Here is a 17346-nt window from a genome sequence, read left to right as displayed (position 1 = left end):
TCAATGTTATTTTTCACCTACCTATTTAATGTTTGATGATTAAAAAAATCAAAAATCGTGATGTTTAAATCACGTAATACTATGTATACAAATGGTCGGTACGTCTTGCAGGGTGGGCACGCTTATGGTCATAATACTTATAACAATTAGTACCTACCTATTTTATATTATGATAAAGTGTTATCATTCATTCATTCTCATAAATGAATAACAACAATAACGAGGAAAAAACGGAGTGTAGTCCGCGCGCAAAAGCGGACCCAGGTTGCCGTCCGTCGCCCTCGGTCGCCCGAGTCAGCGGCGTCGTCGTCGGCCGCGGCGACACGACATCGTGCGCGCTCTCCCCCGCGCGATTTCGCCAGTCGGCGTCCGGTGTGCACGCCACGCTGTCCGTCGTCCGACGCCCCCGCTCTGCGCGCGAGTGTTTCGTCGTCCGCCAACGTTTTTTTCGTCACGAGTGTTGTCGGTGAGTCTCGGTCTCGATCAACGACGGGTTTTGCGTCCCGTTGGGTACTATTTCGAATCATCAGTGTCGCTCGCGTAATATCGTTGTCTCCGACGTGACGGACGAAAATCGTGTTCGTCTAATCCTCTTCCTGTCCTTCCCGCACACAACGATTTAAAAATCGTTTCGACTATCTATAGGCGGCGGCAAACTATTATAGATCGTCGTCGATCGTTTTATTATTATTGTTATTATATCTATATACCTACCTACCAATACCTGGGTATAACTTCGTGTCGTAACACTGACGGACAAACGGCCGGTGACGGCGATGCGGCCGTGAGTGCGGGCCTCGGGCGGCGCGTGACCGCGTCCCTGTGACGACGATTACTGCACAAACGCTACGATGTGGCCGCGTCCACAGTCACGCCGGTCGTGCGGTGGCCGGTGGTGGTAATGTCGGCCGCCGACACAATGTTGTTGACGATGATCGGTGGTGGCGCCGGACCGTGTTGGCTACGACTGATCGCCGTTGTGTGGTCGGTGCACGTGTTGGACGACTCGTCGACGGCGGTCGCCGCGTTATCACCTGTTATACGGATCGGTGAGTTTTCCCAACGACAACTGTTATTGTTGTTGTTGTTGTTGTCATTATTTTTAGTTAGCGATATATTTGGCGAATCGTGAGAGATACAAAGTTATGGTCAACATGTAGCATCATGTCATTATGACGTAGGTACCTATAATATAAAACAGTTTTTTTTGGAAATTAATTGATTTTTTAAACTGTGAACAGACGTGAAATCGAATGTTCGTTTTAAATCAAAATATCTATTATGCTATCCCATATTTTATTTAACAAATAGTTTTTTAATTCTTAAAAACTGAATTTGGTTAGAGCGGAACTCAAGTGGACAAAAATACACGTGTGCCTTTATAAAATAACAATTATTGTGCGTAGCATTGAACAAGCTATTTGGACTGGGAGTTTAAGCTTAAAGGATTTTTTTTTTATTTATATGTACGTTTAAATGATATAAATATTAAAGATTTAACACGTGTATTATACTATATCGTTTTGAGTTATAACTCACGAGTTAATCGTTATCATAGCAAATAATCAAGTGGTTTGCGTTACCAATCATTTAAACGATTTAAAAAAAGTTCAATGATTCAAATATTATGCTCTCGTTTATGAATTGTTATTCCTTTTATTATTGTCAAGTACTTACCTATATACAAACCTACTCTTGTATTTGAGTGTTATTATTCTCCTTGATCTTTTGACTGAAAATATTATGTTCCTAGAAGGGTTTTACGAATTGTATAATATTATTTTGAGATATATACGCAGTAAGCACAATATGTTTCGTATAATGATAATATTATGATCAAAGAAATAAAATAAATAGTAAGTACCAATTTATTCATATTTTGTTATAATATGTTTTGATCATCGAGTATGTATATCTAAAATAAAATACAATGTTTGCGAGAAAAAAAATAAACAAACAATTTAAGTACCTAAGCCCACCGTGTATCCAGAAATTTTTATAAAATCGCAATTGTATAATCGTTTACAAAATATACGTGTCACAGTTTTTCGCTTCTTTTAAACAATTTTATAATGATGACTTGCAAGGTTTTCTTGCACAGCCGACGAATATATGTAATATTATGTATGATGATTGGGATAACATGACATGATTATATGATAATAATTATCAAACAATTGGAAACGTATTGAATAAAATTTAATTTACTGATTATTAGTATTATTGATTATAATAATTGTTGTAATCAAATGTTTGCAATTACCTAAATATGCTAATCCCACTGTTCAAGATGTTTCGACCTTTCAATACACACACTGTAAAAATATATTATTATATTATATTATTATAGTTTATAAATTCTAAATGATTTTCTGCCGAATATTTAATCTATATAAAACAAAAGTTTATACTCGTCTGGGATATATTAGGTATGTATTATAGGTGTTTACAAAGAACAAACAGGGATCAATGTAAATAATGTCAGACAGGCATTTTTCGAGTTCAGTTGCCAAAAAGAAATGAGTTTAATATTATTATAAAACATTCCCTTAGGGCCTTAGACTATAGGTATTCTGAGATATTACACTGTAGAATATTCTGCGCTGCGTTGTGAATGAAGAGAAAAAATAATATATAATTGATTAATATATTCTAACGATAATATTCGTCACTGGTGTAATTAAATTATTGTGTTTTTTAATTTTTTACACTGGACAACGAACATACCAAGTACAACTGTTTATTATTAAGTATCGGTCGACGGTCGTTGACTTACAAAAAAACGATGATGGTTCTTTAGATTATTCTGTCATTAGTTTTACGGCGCAATTATACTTTGGTAGTTTCATCGTAGTTTGCATTGTTGCTCTGAAATCTGGAAAACCGGAAAGACCATTATACAAAAAACATAAAATAAATATTAGTAAGTATGATGATACCCATATTGATAAGTATGATAATGTTATATTTAGGTACCTAATAAACAATAATGATGCAATGGGTGTATTTTTGACTGATTATTTTACGTGATCTGACACAGATTAGTAGTTGGTACTTACCAACGAACTATAATAAGAAGGTACACACGTACTTTACGGCATTACCTTATCAAGCGTCCAATACGTTTTACAAACTATAAAACTAAAAATAAACAATATTGTCTTACCTTTAGCCAAGTCGTTATATAGTAATGGATAAACATTCCAGAAGTTTCCCCTTTTAATATCTATACATCTTGTGTTACTGTATAAAAGTGATAGGTAGGTACTTAATAATGATAATCTGGATTATACACTTATATATTAATTCAAAACATTGACAACATTCATAAAATTACGACATTTTTGAAAACTATTATTATTCATTACTTTCATATTAGGTAATAGCTTGGCATAATTTTTATCGAATTGTAAATAAAATCAGTTCAATTCACTCAAAACAATAACGATATACATACCAATGTTAAAAATATTATCTATATATTTCAGTGTAATGCATAAATATACATAATTCAATAAACGTTTTGATAATTTCTTTTTATAAAATTATTTAATTAAATTTTATTATTTTAGTAGCTAAGCCACTAGAAAATAAGGCACTACGCTACTAATACCAAACTAACCTGTATTTTTAATTCAATCCATTTTTATTTTGTATCTCCACAAGATATTTACAGCCTGTTCGTTTGATCAATGGGAAAATTTGATTAAGATTATCATTTAATGTACGTGAATCTTTTGATAGAAGTTGCCGCAAATTTATGGCTACCTATTTAAAATACCTAGAATGGATTAGAATTTTTTTTTTGAATTTTTGATTATTAAATCATAATTCAAGCAGGTAGAGACACCATTTGGATTTACGACGTCTTGGGGGATAACTGGTAATCTTTGGCCGTATCTAGATTTTTCACAAGCGAATTGGAGAAATAGGGTGGTTTTGCTGCTGTGGAAACGTTTGTGTGACAGTATTGTTACTTCTTGAACGGAAATCATCTTTAGATCCGAATTTATTAAGTGGTTAGATACTTAAGGTGAGGCATTAATTAATTTTCTTATTGCAAAATTTTGGAATTTCTGAATTTCGTTGATGTTGAATTATTTACCAAACAATTTTTTTTTAAATGCGCGTACCTATCAGTAGATTGCATGAATTACTATACAACATTATACATTAAAAACTAAATATTCTTATGAGTGTCTACTTTTCAATAATTGTACTCTAAGTTTTTATTTTCTAATGAAACTGAATATTTTTCTGAAAACCATGATGTAAGTACCTATCTATTGATAAACATCGAATAGTAAACAATTTTTTTATTTTCCATAAGCATTTAGAATTTAGATGAGTTATTAGTAGTTACGCGTAGTGCACCCCAATTTACTGAGGGTATCTCCTGTCATTTTACTTATCTCATATAAATGTCATATGCTTTATAAGGTCAATAATAATATGTAAATATGAAATTGTTGGTTTAATATTCGATATTTATTCATAGAAAATGTTCGAAAAATATTCTATTCCAAAAACTAAATACCTACGAGTAAGTACACGGAAGTTGCTTTTGACAATTCAAAAAAAAAAATAAAAAATATTAAAAAGTTTGATACTTTCGAGGAGAAGAAAGTTAGGTACGTAAAGACTGTGAAAAACTATACAGAACATTTTTTTGTTTTAATGGTCACAGTGTTATTGATTTAGAAAACGAGTGTTGCGCGCATTATAGAATCACACTAGGTGTGTATTCGTACACACGCACGCACATTATATAATAAAATAATATAATTGTGTGCAGGTGTTAAAAATCACAGTAGAGTTCACGATCATTAATAATAATCGAATAGTACGATAATACATCTAGGTAGGCCTAACCTATATACCATGATAATAATATGATATAGCTTTGGTCGGCTCGAAACCCATAGAAACGCGATTGTGGGCGGTCGACCATGCCTCCATAATATAACAATATATGCTCTGGCAGACGGGCCAATGGAATTAATGTATCTCCTTCGAACAGTTTGAATACGAGGTCGTTCGATTCTGGGTTTCGATAATCCGTCGGCCGCGGACAAGACGCGTAAAGACCGATTCGGCACAGATACGTGCGATTCCAGGCGTTTTCTCCGTTCGATCGTCGTCGTATCTGAGCCATCCAGGCGGTGATAGGTATTGTAAAAGACAAATTTCACAATATTTACAAATCAATTTATTTATTTAGGCACATTGTATAGTGTACCTAAATTATAGGTACGTTCAAAACGATAATAATAATTATTATTATCGCGGTAGAACGTGGTATAACAGGAAAATTCCGTATGGAATAACAATAACAATAATGAATTATGGGACTTCGTGCATAATCTAACACTCGAGATGATACATATCTAAATCCCTGGGTGACGTCGCATGTGTGTGTGAGCGAACGTATAATACATTTGTTCACGTTGTATATTAAGATAGATCGATGGACAAACAACTCTTGTTACATACACATGTAACATAATATTATCATCGCATATTATTGTTGTATATGGTGATTCGCCGAGCACGCTCACCCCTTACCCCCTTTTTCCCCAATAGTGTGGACAATTCAAACTCTGATTTTTGGAAATCTCAAATATACAATTATATATTAAATATAATTATATTTTCAAATTCTTGAGATTTATTGTATTATACCTATGGAGTATCCTGCAGAGATTCAAACTTCTGTTTTCCAATGACCACTACTCTTTCACACATGATGAATTATGTAGCGGATAATTTTTCTGAAAATGTTGAAATATCAAATTCAAAATTCGCCCGAGTAGTTTTTAATTTATTTAAATTTGTGTACTAAGAAAAATAGAGCAATGATAATTTTAAAATGTAAGTAGCTTATAATAATATATCAATATTTATAATTTATAGTTTATAAAAACGGTACAGAAAGTTTTTACGGGATATCACTGTTACACAATAGGTATTACCAAACTAAAATATTTATTTATGCATATAGCCATATACTATATATAGGACCATTAGATTTGTAACATTAAAGGATTAAAAAAATAATACACTCTTTAAATTAACCTGAGCCTAACGCCTTAACCAAGAATATAAGTTTAAAATTTATTTTTCTTGATAATGTTTGGACAAAGGCTCGTTGGATGTGTTCCGAATTAATGAGTTGCATTTTATCATCCATAGCATATTGTTGATAGTAAAGTTACCATGTGCACAGAATAATAACCTCGACGTTTAATGAACACGAAATTTTGTTTAGCTGTTAAAAAATAACAAAAAAAATTATACGTCACAAACACATTTTTAGAATGTCTTTTTTTATCACGCACAAGATAAATCGAAAGTCACACGCTATCTTGGTTAACGGGAAAATGATTACAACCGATTGTTATGTAACTCATAGTTTTTGGCATTTTCAACATCATGAAATACCTACCTAATAATAATATGATGCTTCATAGTATGAAAAGAGTGTGGTGGGTACATGGTTTTAAGATATAATTTTGCACTTGGCAAGTTATGACGTTATTATTATTATTTTTTTTGTATTCAAAGTATAAGGTTTAAAGATAAACATTTTGAAAAGAAAATTTATTTTGACATATATGGTGTTCATAATTACAATTTATTGCCGGTGTTTTTAAAACAAACTTTGTTCAAAATGCTGTTCTTCATTCTTCGGTCATAATAATCCAGCGGCAGACTTCCATGAACAATATTTGAACAAATTTGGTTTGACTAAGCTTCATACCTATTAATGTTTATTCTATTCAATAATTAATGAGATTTAATGCATTTACTCTCGAGTTATTTCATGATATGCCAAAAGGTCAATGGGATTCGCTCAAAGTCTAAAACGGTTGTAGCTTTTTTTATGAAATATTTACAGTCTGTATTTGAATAATTCTATAGTACAATAATACAATTTGATAACATATCTAGCAACCCAGATAGCATTTTGTAATGATAATATTATAATAGTATTATAATAACGTTATGCTAATATTATTCATGATTATAATGTTATAATTATATTATTAAACAAAAAAATGTTATCTGGGAAATAAAGAAAACTGTATATACTTAGTATATGGATTCTGCAGTTGAAAAGAAACTACTCTATATAGTAGTACCTATGAAAATAGTGTTGTCTCTATTGATGAATTTCTTTTCAACCTAATGGGGTTTCCTGTAAAATTTCTGGAGGACATTTTGATGATAGATTTTTGGTGAGTTTTTTTTTTGAAATCTATTGTAATGGGATTGTATTTTGAATGTGATCACGTGCTGATCGTTGTGTAAAAAATTCGTTTAGAAACATAATCCAGTAACTTGAGTAGGTAATCGACTTTAATGCTTTCAATGGTCAAACATTGAATGGTCTAGCTGCCTCCAAATTTGACGACCAAGTGGAAACTATAATAGATTCATATAAGAGCGTTTTGTTATTGAGACACAGTTTGGATTTTAAAATTGGGTGTAGAAAGGCGAAGGTGTAAATTACATTATTTCCTTTTATTGTGATATGATATTTCCATATTATTTTTGTAGCTAATTTTTGATCAATGACTTTGTCAGTTCAAGTGACCTCTTTAAAATAGTTATTTTTATTTTTTTTTTAAAGGAAAATATTAACAAATGTTGTTTATATCGATTAGAAAAAAAATCTTCGGACTTACTATAATATTATTATTGTAGTAATAGTAACCTCCATCATTAAACCTATAATCGGTTCCTGAAACGATGAACAGGCAACCAATACTACTTTTATTATATACTCTACGTGTTATAAGAGGTATTACACTTGCGGCTTAGTTTGAGAAATCAAATATCCAACGGTCTATCGGTAAATAATATATTAGTATATTACCAACGTATATTATGAAGTATATAAAAGAATTCCTACCAGATTTAACACCAAATCATTTATTATTCATTATCCTTAAAATATTAATTCTTCAATAAAGCAGTTATCAATTTAAAAGTTGTATATATTTTAATCGTTTACAATAAATAAAAAAAAAACACAATTTTTTCTGATCATAGGATAAAGCCAACAATAATTTATTGATTTGCTTATAATAAAAATAATAATAATTTGATTAATTTTGGTTATTTACAATAATATGATTTTAATATTTCTTATTCTACAGCGGTATATCTTACGTAAAAACTTTTATTCCTATTTTTTTTCTTACATCAGGTGTAACATTTAAAGATTTGATAATATTTTTCTCTCTCAAACAATCGCATTAATAGCTTTTATAATAAGCCATTAAAACAAATTAAAAATTAATATTATCCGTTTTTTTTTGTCATTGTTCTTTTAAAATGCAGTACAGTTGTTAAAGAATAAAAATATTCGATACAGAACTTATTGTTAGATTAAAAATAATAAGAAATATTATATTGAACCTATTAAACATAATATTGTTACAATTATAACATTTAAATATTTTAAAATAATATTATATTTTTTTTTTTTTTGTAAACTATTATTGGTATTTTCATAATATTTTAATTTTATTAACACATTTTCAGCTTCACGGAGAGTCATGAATAAGTTCTGCTATAGCAATGAATATAATAATTGTCGATTTGTGACACTACGGTAAATTTTTTATGAATACTAGAAAATTATTACACTTTAAACCTGGTCAGTTAGTAAATATGTTTATGCTTTACATTATTCCGTGGATTTATCAACATTACCGAAAATAATTCAAATGATTTTTTATAACTTATTCTATCTATATCAATCCAAACCAATCGAATTAAAAAAATTGAAATAATCAACCCGAACTAAACTAATCTAACGTAGAAACCTATATAATCAGTTATTAATTACTAAAGTAACTACTTTACTGAGATTATATTGACCAATATAGGTACCTAGCTTCATTTACACTATGATACGAGGCCGTTAAATTTTGAAAGTAACATTAAATCAAAGATTAAATCCTCATAAATGTTCAAAGCAAAAAAATACGAGTAACAAACGTTTTCACCTTAAATACATATATCCATATGCTTAATTATAATATTATAAATATTAAATACATTAAACTTAATTTTTTTATGAGCAAATACGACATTTATTTTTTAAATAACTATTTTATATTTAGATTTGTTTTATGTTTTTTTTCAAATTGAGTTTATTTATATACTTTTCAAAGTGGTTAGATTATAATGTATTCACAAATATTAATAATTATTACAATTTTCACTGTTGGTTAAAATAAATAAGTACATACCACTATTTCAGTTCATTGTTTATTTATTCTATTTACCTTATTTCAAAATTTAACAGGGGTCATTTGTTTCGCGGACATGTAAATAATAACCGGGGACCGCTAAACACTATTGTTCAAGAAATGCAGTTCTAAATTTGATTAGTGTACCTAATGGAAATAAATAATAATATACTGAAGTTGGCACTCCTCTGAAATCAAAATAGGAAAAAATATTTTCGGTTTCAAGCCCTGGTTACAGGTTATAATTTATAAACATATAACGGTAGAGTCAAATAATTTACAACAATATAATTGTTTATTAAACTTATATATTTAATACACAAATATACAGTATGTACAGTATATTTCCGTAAGTCAGACGATAATGACCCCGGAAATCAATGAGTAAAAAAAAACAATTTAACAGTTTTAAGCTGGATTGAAGCCTGAATGTAATACTATTAAAGTAATACCGTTTTTTAAACATAACTTTGTTGAAGCTAGTTTTCATTGTATTTACCAAAGTAAAATAAGATATAAAATTCATGCATTACTAGTAGATGTCTTTTATGTTTGTTACTTGCATAGCATTTTTAAGCAGTATAACCTTATAAATAATACACTCATTAATGTGTCACTTAATAAGTCAGCAAACCTCTCTAACCTGGTAATATTCTTTACCCTTGCACAAACAATTTGTTTTCCATTATTACTCTAAGTGGCAACCACGGGTAGGTCATTATGCTAAAATATACTTATAGATAAAATGTAAGTTTTTCAATCAAAAATATTAAGAACAATTGTAATTGCTTCCTGGTTCATGTGGATCGAAACACATTGCACCAACTTTTTTCCAATTCCAATAAAATCTTAAATCAATACCTTTCAATCAACTTCTTCGTCCAAATAAATCATGCCAGCAGCGCAAAATTAGACCCACCTAAATAACAAACCTATTATTCGTCGGCTCAAGCGTGGACGTTTTACCCGATGTTCTCATAAAAATAAATATATGCAAGAAACGTTTAATATTATGATTATAAAAATTGCTATAATTCATTATTTTATAACAGAATCACAACAAATTAAAAATAAAATAAAACTTATCAATAATAGTGAATAGATACAACGTTTATACTATGGTTTACTTTTCGGTGTAAAAAAAACACATCACTTTCATATTTAATTATTTAAACGGATTTCTAATACTGTTGTTATATTCTTTTATGAATAATAAATGAAAAGTTTCTGTCCATCAACTCGTAGTACCTAAAGTTACCGTATTCCAAACTGTTACTTTTTAGTAGGTAAGTACAAAGTTTTCATTAACTTATTATGAAACTTAAAGAGAATAACATCTTCAGAGTTGAACGTAGTCTTACCAAATTATATTTTCTAAAAAAGTATAATATTGTTCCTAAGCGGAATACAATATAATATAATCTTTGAATGCTTAACTTATTAATTTTAATCTGAAAGATAACTTAAGAAGCTATGCGCCCATATATTTTTATGGGCTAGGTATTTTGATATTTTTTCATTATTTTAAGTTTTGATCATAAATAATATTTATGATTGTAAACGCATTTAATTAAATTATAGATTATGATAATAATAAATTATATTATAGGTACTTATTTTACTATCTATTATCTTTGATTAATTTATTTCATTCAAGTAAAAACGAGATAGGTAGTTGTAACTTGTAATCATCACTTGAATACCTATACAAATAATGTATTGCATTATAACAATTGGTTAATTTACATATTAAATGTAAGTTTTGTAAGTTTCAGAAATTATTGACTGAAATATGACATTTATAATGTATTTTAATTATGTTCGTTACCCGAACTGTTATCTCTGGTAAGAATTTTATCTCATTAATTCGTAACACAATTTTGTTGATAATTGAATAATAAATATTATTATGTCATTCAAATCAATGAATTCATTTATTCAATCAATTATTTATAATTTTATGGATAAGGCTAGTTTTTGGGTTCCGTACGGTAAAACGGGACCCTATTACTAAGGCTCCACTGTCCGTCCATCCGTTCGTCTGTCACCAGGCTGTATCTCATGAACCATGAAAGTTAGAAAGATGACATTTTCATAGATTATGTATTTTTGTTACTGTTTTAACAAAAAATATAATATATAATACAAGCAGTGTTGTCAAAATGTTTGTAGATTATGGTACGGAACACTTCATGCGCGAGTTCGACTCGCACTTGACCTGTTTTTACTTGTATGTCCCAATATTGCATGTTACCTATTGAATTGCAGAATAATGTTTTTTTGTTTTTCATACAAAAATCCATCTATAAGTATGTAATCTTTTTTTTTAAATAAATCTTAAAACAAGTCCAAATATTTCTTTGAAATTTAACTATATGCATATCTAATTTTATATATTTTAAAATAAAATAATAGACTTTAAAACAGTATTACCATTTTGACATTATATCATTGATTGTCAATAGTTAACCTATATTATGAATAACCAATGTTAGACAATAAGTATAGAAATATTTGGGAACGGAGTGGCCGAGCGGACTAAGACGTCGGTTGCGACGCGCACCGACGCTGGTTCAATCCCGGCCACGGACAGCATTTTTCTTCGGGCAGTCACGGTGTCCGGAGAGAGAGGCCACCATCCCCCATCCGGGCATGGCAGGTACCTACAGGTTAGTACCATCCTACAGCTAATGGCCGCAGTTGCCGGGCTTAAGACTAATAAAAAAAAAATATAGAAATATTTATTCCAGACATGAATAATATCAACGACTGACAATAGAGATTTATTAAGCATTATACTTTGAAGTTTGATTACCTACACGGCTACACATTACACGTATATAACATCTCTGTAAATAAAGCATATTATATTTACCTACGTTACCTATTGGATATTTGGCTATTTCTATAATAATAATTATAATATTGTAAAACATTTTAATTTTCAGAAAATGTAATCATCACAGAATACCGTATCATCCATTTTATGATTAAATATATATGTTTGTAGTTAATTAAATTTGATTCGTGTTAAGTATTTTTACAACCATAATAATATTATTATCTCAGTACCTTCAGTATTGATTCGAAGATTTGTCTGATAGGTACCTAACTATGTACAAATATAATAATAATAATAATAATAATAATAATAATAATAATAATAATAATAATAATAATAATAATAATAATAATAATAATAATAATAATAATAAATATTTTGCTAAAATTAAAACCACATGGTAATAGTTTGTGGTTAATTCATTTTTTGATACAATCAATCCATCTAATGTATATGAATTTGATAAAAAAAATTGCAATATGTTATGACTTTAAGAGTTTAAATATTTTCTTATCCATTATCGAGATAGGTAACATTTTGAACATATCGATAAGTAAGTAATTAGTAATTCAATCCACTTAAAATTCAACTTCAAGTCGACACTTAATTTTTTTTTTATATCTATATGTAGGTTGGTACACACATTTAGGGGTCGAGACTAAAGAAATATTTTAATTGTAAAGTAACATCATATTAACGTATATGAAAATATTTTAATTGATAAATGTATCGTTTTTGTGGTTGGCCGATTTATAATAGAATGTACATCAAAGAGAGTGTAAGTTAAATCTAATATGAACCATAGATAAAAATAGTAATAACAATAATACGTTCTTATATAATGTAATTTACTTTAATGATTGTGATTATTCTTAGATAATGTTACAACATTGATCGTTGTTGTACTTTCGATATGCGATCAGTTTTTTTGGTTAATAAGTTATTAATCAATGTTTCAATCACTTAATATCTATGCACCTAAAGCGAAATTCTTGATCTTCAATTAAATTGTACAGTCAGCCATTACCATATATAATGTCGTTTAAATTCTTTATAAATGAACGGACGACCTTTCAGGAATTCGTTTCGGGTTCAGATATCGGCATGAATTCCATTATTCTTTTCAATTTCTGCATTTTCATGAAAGAGGTAGGAAAACTATTTTTCACAGTTCTTCTGTTTGCCCCGCCTGGTACTACATTTTATCACCACCGTTCCTCCCATCAAAGTTATCGTCCTTTTCTAGAGATTATGACTTTTCATTATCTCAATCCACTTTAAACTGTGAAATGCGTCGATATTATGCGAACTATTTCCCACCAGTAATCAAAAATGCTAATGGACTTAAACACGTGAAGTAAAGATGTGCGTTGAAAATAGAATATTACTATAAGATATGTTTTATTCTATACATATTATATAATAAGTAATAACCCGAATACTTTTAAACAAAAATTTAACTTTTTAAATGTCCAGTTATTTTATTAAAAAAGGCCTACTTCTTCACAAACTTTAAAATGCTAAGACCGGAAAGAGTATAAGAAACGAAGAATCACTGCACAAATCCATTAAAATAATTACCTATTCATACTACTATGTAAATTATTTGTATTACGATTAAAAAAAAGCAACATCGCATTAATTTGAAAATTAACGTACCCTCTTCTCGTTGTATAGTTTACACAGGACTGTATCACAAGATCAATCAATATATATTTTTTATATGCATGGTACTTACTTATAATACAAGAAGGCACTAGTACACTTCACAATTCATTAACTTTAAATCGGTAAATTATTTTATTGATATTCACTAGGTAATATGGTTGTTGGACTGTAACCATATTATATTTATAAATATATTATGTTCTTTATTTGTTTCCTTTCTATGATTACCAAGTCAATAAAATATTTTGCAAGAATACCATTGTATAATAAATATTTGTCAGATATCCGGATTATATATATATATAACGTATTAAATTGTCTAAGGTTAAGTGAAACATTTTTATTGAGCATTTTATCTCGCAGAGACAAAATGTTACTAAACACTCAACAAGGTTAAGACGGAGAAAATATAAATTAAAAAATTCAATAATTATCAAAATATATAAGACGGGACAAGTTATTGTGTGTAATTAAATATTATAATAACAATCACAATAAAACATACTTAAAACAATAATGTAATTAACAATCATAACCCATAAAAACAGTTGTGGGATCAGGTTGACCCGAAATTACCAAAATAATATGATTGCCATGATATACCTATATGCATTGCTCTAAGCTGCAGTCAATGGAAAATAATAACTAAAACGAATATAGGAGACGAATTTATAGCCGAGTACTGATCAATAAAATGAAGTACCTATATAAGAATAATGATTCCAGATGTAAAATGTTGGTTAACAGTTACTTTAAATGTTAACACAATTCCGATTAATTGCATTTAAAAGCCCTAGATCCTTTTGCAGCTTTATATTTAAAAACATAATAATGATATTTTTAAAAATTGATTCTCGTTGCTAACGTTTGCTCATCATTTTGTTGAAAGCTTTTTTAAATATTCTTGAAAACTAAGAAGACATTTAAAAGCCATTATAATAATAATAATAATTTAAAATACTTGACTGGATCAGGTCTCCCTCGAGTGATGAAATCAACAAAATAATAACGATTGGTCATAATATGATATAGTATGTACATTATTCTAAACTGCAGTCGGTGAAAAATAATGACTAGAAAAAAAATAGAGATCAATGGCCAAGTACTGAAGTACCTGTATAAGAATAATGATATCTTGATTGAAATTTTACATTTGCTTTAAATGTTAACACAATTCCGATTAATTGCATTAAAAAATCCTAGATCCTTCTGCAGCTAAATATTTTAAATAAAAATAATGATATTTTTAAAAATGAATTCTCGTTGCTTACGTTTGCTTATCGTTTTGTTGAAGGGTTTTTTAGATGTTTTTGAAAATTAGAAAGAATTTTAAAAACTAACTGCGTATATAATATCATACAACGGCTAAATATGAAAGAATAATGAGAAGGAATTTTAAAGTTATAAATTCAGCTTATAATTTATTTATGAATGAGAAAAATATTTTATAAGAGGGTGTAACTAAATTCTACAGAACCGTGACTTCCCGAAGAAAAATGCCGCCCGTGGTCGAGTTCGAACCAGTGACAGTGCGCGTCACAGTAGACGCCTTAGTCCACTCGGCCACTCCGTCCTCCAATATTATATTTGTTTTTAAAAAAAATCTTTATATTTAATCGTATAACAATGCATTTACAGCCAGTTACATTTTTTCTTTTATAGAGCTATGAATAGATATTTGATTTAATATTAAACAACTTATGAAAATTTAATCATTTTTCCGATCATGTATTTTGTATTATGTATCACACATTTTTCATAGTGTTTTTTGAATTTGAATTTAAGCCTGTCAACTGTTATTACCAATTACAATAATTATGGTTATCCAACAATTTTCACACGTGTCAAAGGCTCGTTGGCTATTTAACAGGTGAGGCACGAGGGACATAAAAAGGAGCAGTGAACCGAGACCAACGTTGAGGTACCTTAAAACAAATCTGTGATACATGTGCAGATTACTCAGTTACATATAACTCAATGGTTGAACAACCTGCCAAGGAACCTAATACTCGCAGTCCAAAGTAGATAGGCCAAGAATATTAGCAACTGGGAAATAATCACGTGGCGCGCAGGGAATTTTAAGTATATAACTGGCGAAGCATAAAAACTTTCGCCGATCTCTTTTAAGCTACCTCGAACCACCAGCATATCGGGAATCCCAGACAGCAACAATATATTTGTTGTATTTATTCAAGAATCGGGAAATGACCTTTCAAAATCTTATTTGAAAAATCAAACGAGGATTTTGAGATTTACGGTAGACATTTTTGTTTTCAAATTATTGCTTTTGGTTGTATAGGAGAAATAATTAGTAGAAATTAGTATTTATTTATTATTGGTTTGGTACCATTGGTTATTTGGGTTGTTCGGTTATCAGGTCCATACGTTATTAAGATCAGGTACAAGTTTGCATCAAATCGAATTTTTGAACATAGCCTATTCTGAGGTGGATGAGTTGCACTTAGTCGGTGATCCGAAAGAAGATGAACAATACTAATTTATTTAAAAGCTCCGATTTTTGTGCGCGGGCTCAGCTAGTGTAATATTATATTATTATATTGATTGGACAAATATGCGTAACGAGAACTCTTGAATAGGTACAATGTACATGTTTATATTTTATTGTTGTAATATTTTATAATAATTACTTAGATATAATTTATTAGTATTATTTTAAATCTGTTATAACCTGGTATTTTAATCATGTAGGCACATGGTGATTCATGAATCATAGTAACCTCCATCTTTACTTTCCTTAAATACTGAATTTTGCAAAATTATGATTATAGACATTTTTATGTACAGTGTTATTCACCAAGCATGCTCATCCCTTTTTTCTTCTTAAATAATGCAGTTATTCAAAATCTGATTTTTGGAATTTTTAAATATACTTTAAGAAACTATTTTCAAATTCTTGATATGTTTTGTACTATTTAAGGAGTGTCCTGTGGAGTATTCCTAAAAATGCAGCACCAATTTTGAAAACATTATTTTCTAAGCATAAGACTAATTTCTTCGTACATTTTTAGCATATTATCTTATATTACTAATTGGCAATAATTTATTATACTATATGGTTATTTTTCATTCCCAATTATATGTATCAATACAACCGCGGTCAGCAGCTGGTAGGTATAGGAGGTACCTATAATACCAAAAAGCGTAATAATAATATGATAAACAGCCACCTGTATCGAAAAAAAATTTTCAATAGCTATTAGAATGATGATAAGTCTTTTATTGCAATGGGCGCAGATTGTTTTTTTTCACTCGTCGAAAATATAAATGCGAGTTACGACATGATATAATAATATACGACGAGTACAATGGTAACAGATCGTTTTTACGTTAGTACGTGCGAATGGTAAACCGGAAGTCGGGCTGCTATTGTTTGCGACCCGCGTTATACGTCGGCATTATGCGAAGGGAGCGCAATTAATTTTATAGCGTTTTGCCCTACCCCCTCCCCACATTTGGCGATGGACGGTGACTGTGGTATGACCACATCAAACGCCGCGATATTAATATCATCATTAGAATAATAATAAATCGTAACTTGTGACGGCGTCGAAC

The 17346-nt window shown here is 29.6% G+C and overlaps 1 protein-coding gene across 1 annotated transcript in view; it reads left to right on the top strand.

The window, feature by feature from the left end:
- The first annotated feature begins 280 nt into the window (after nt 1-280).
- The window catches only part of LOC100165056 (glutamate receptor ionotropic, kainate 2-like), a 229842-nt gene continuing 212776 nt past the window's right edge, over nt 281-17346 (top strand). Inside the window, exon 1 of the mRNA XM_016806829.2 lies at nt 281-1049. Within this exon, the coding sequence (XP_016662318.1) occupies nt 902-1049 (148 nt within the window). The 5' untranslated portion in view covers nt 281-901. The remainder of the gene's footprint in view (nt 1050-17346) is intronic.

This window comes from Acyrthosiphon pisum, chromosome A2 (genome assembly GCF_005508785.2).
Source record: "Acyrthosiphon pisum isolate AL4f chromosome A2, pea_aphid_22Mar2018_4r6ur, whole genome shotgun sequence".
NCBI lineage: Eukaryota > Metazoa > Arthropoda > Insecta > Hemiptera > Aphididae > Acyrthosiphon > Acyrthosiphon pisum.
The sequence above is the reverse complement of the archived record's forward strand: the minus strand, read 5'-3'. Positions and strand labels throughout refer to the sequence as shown.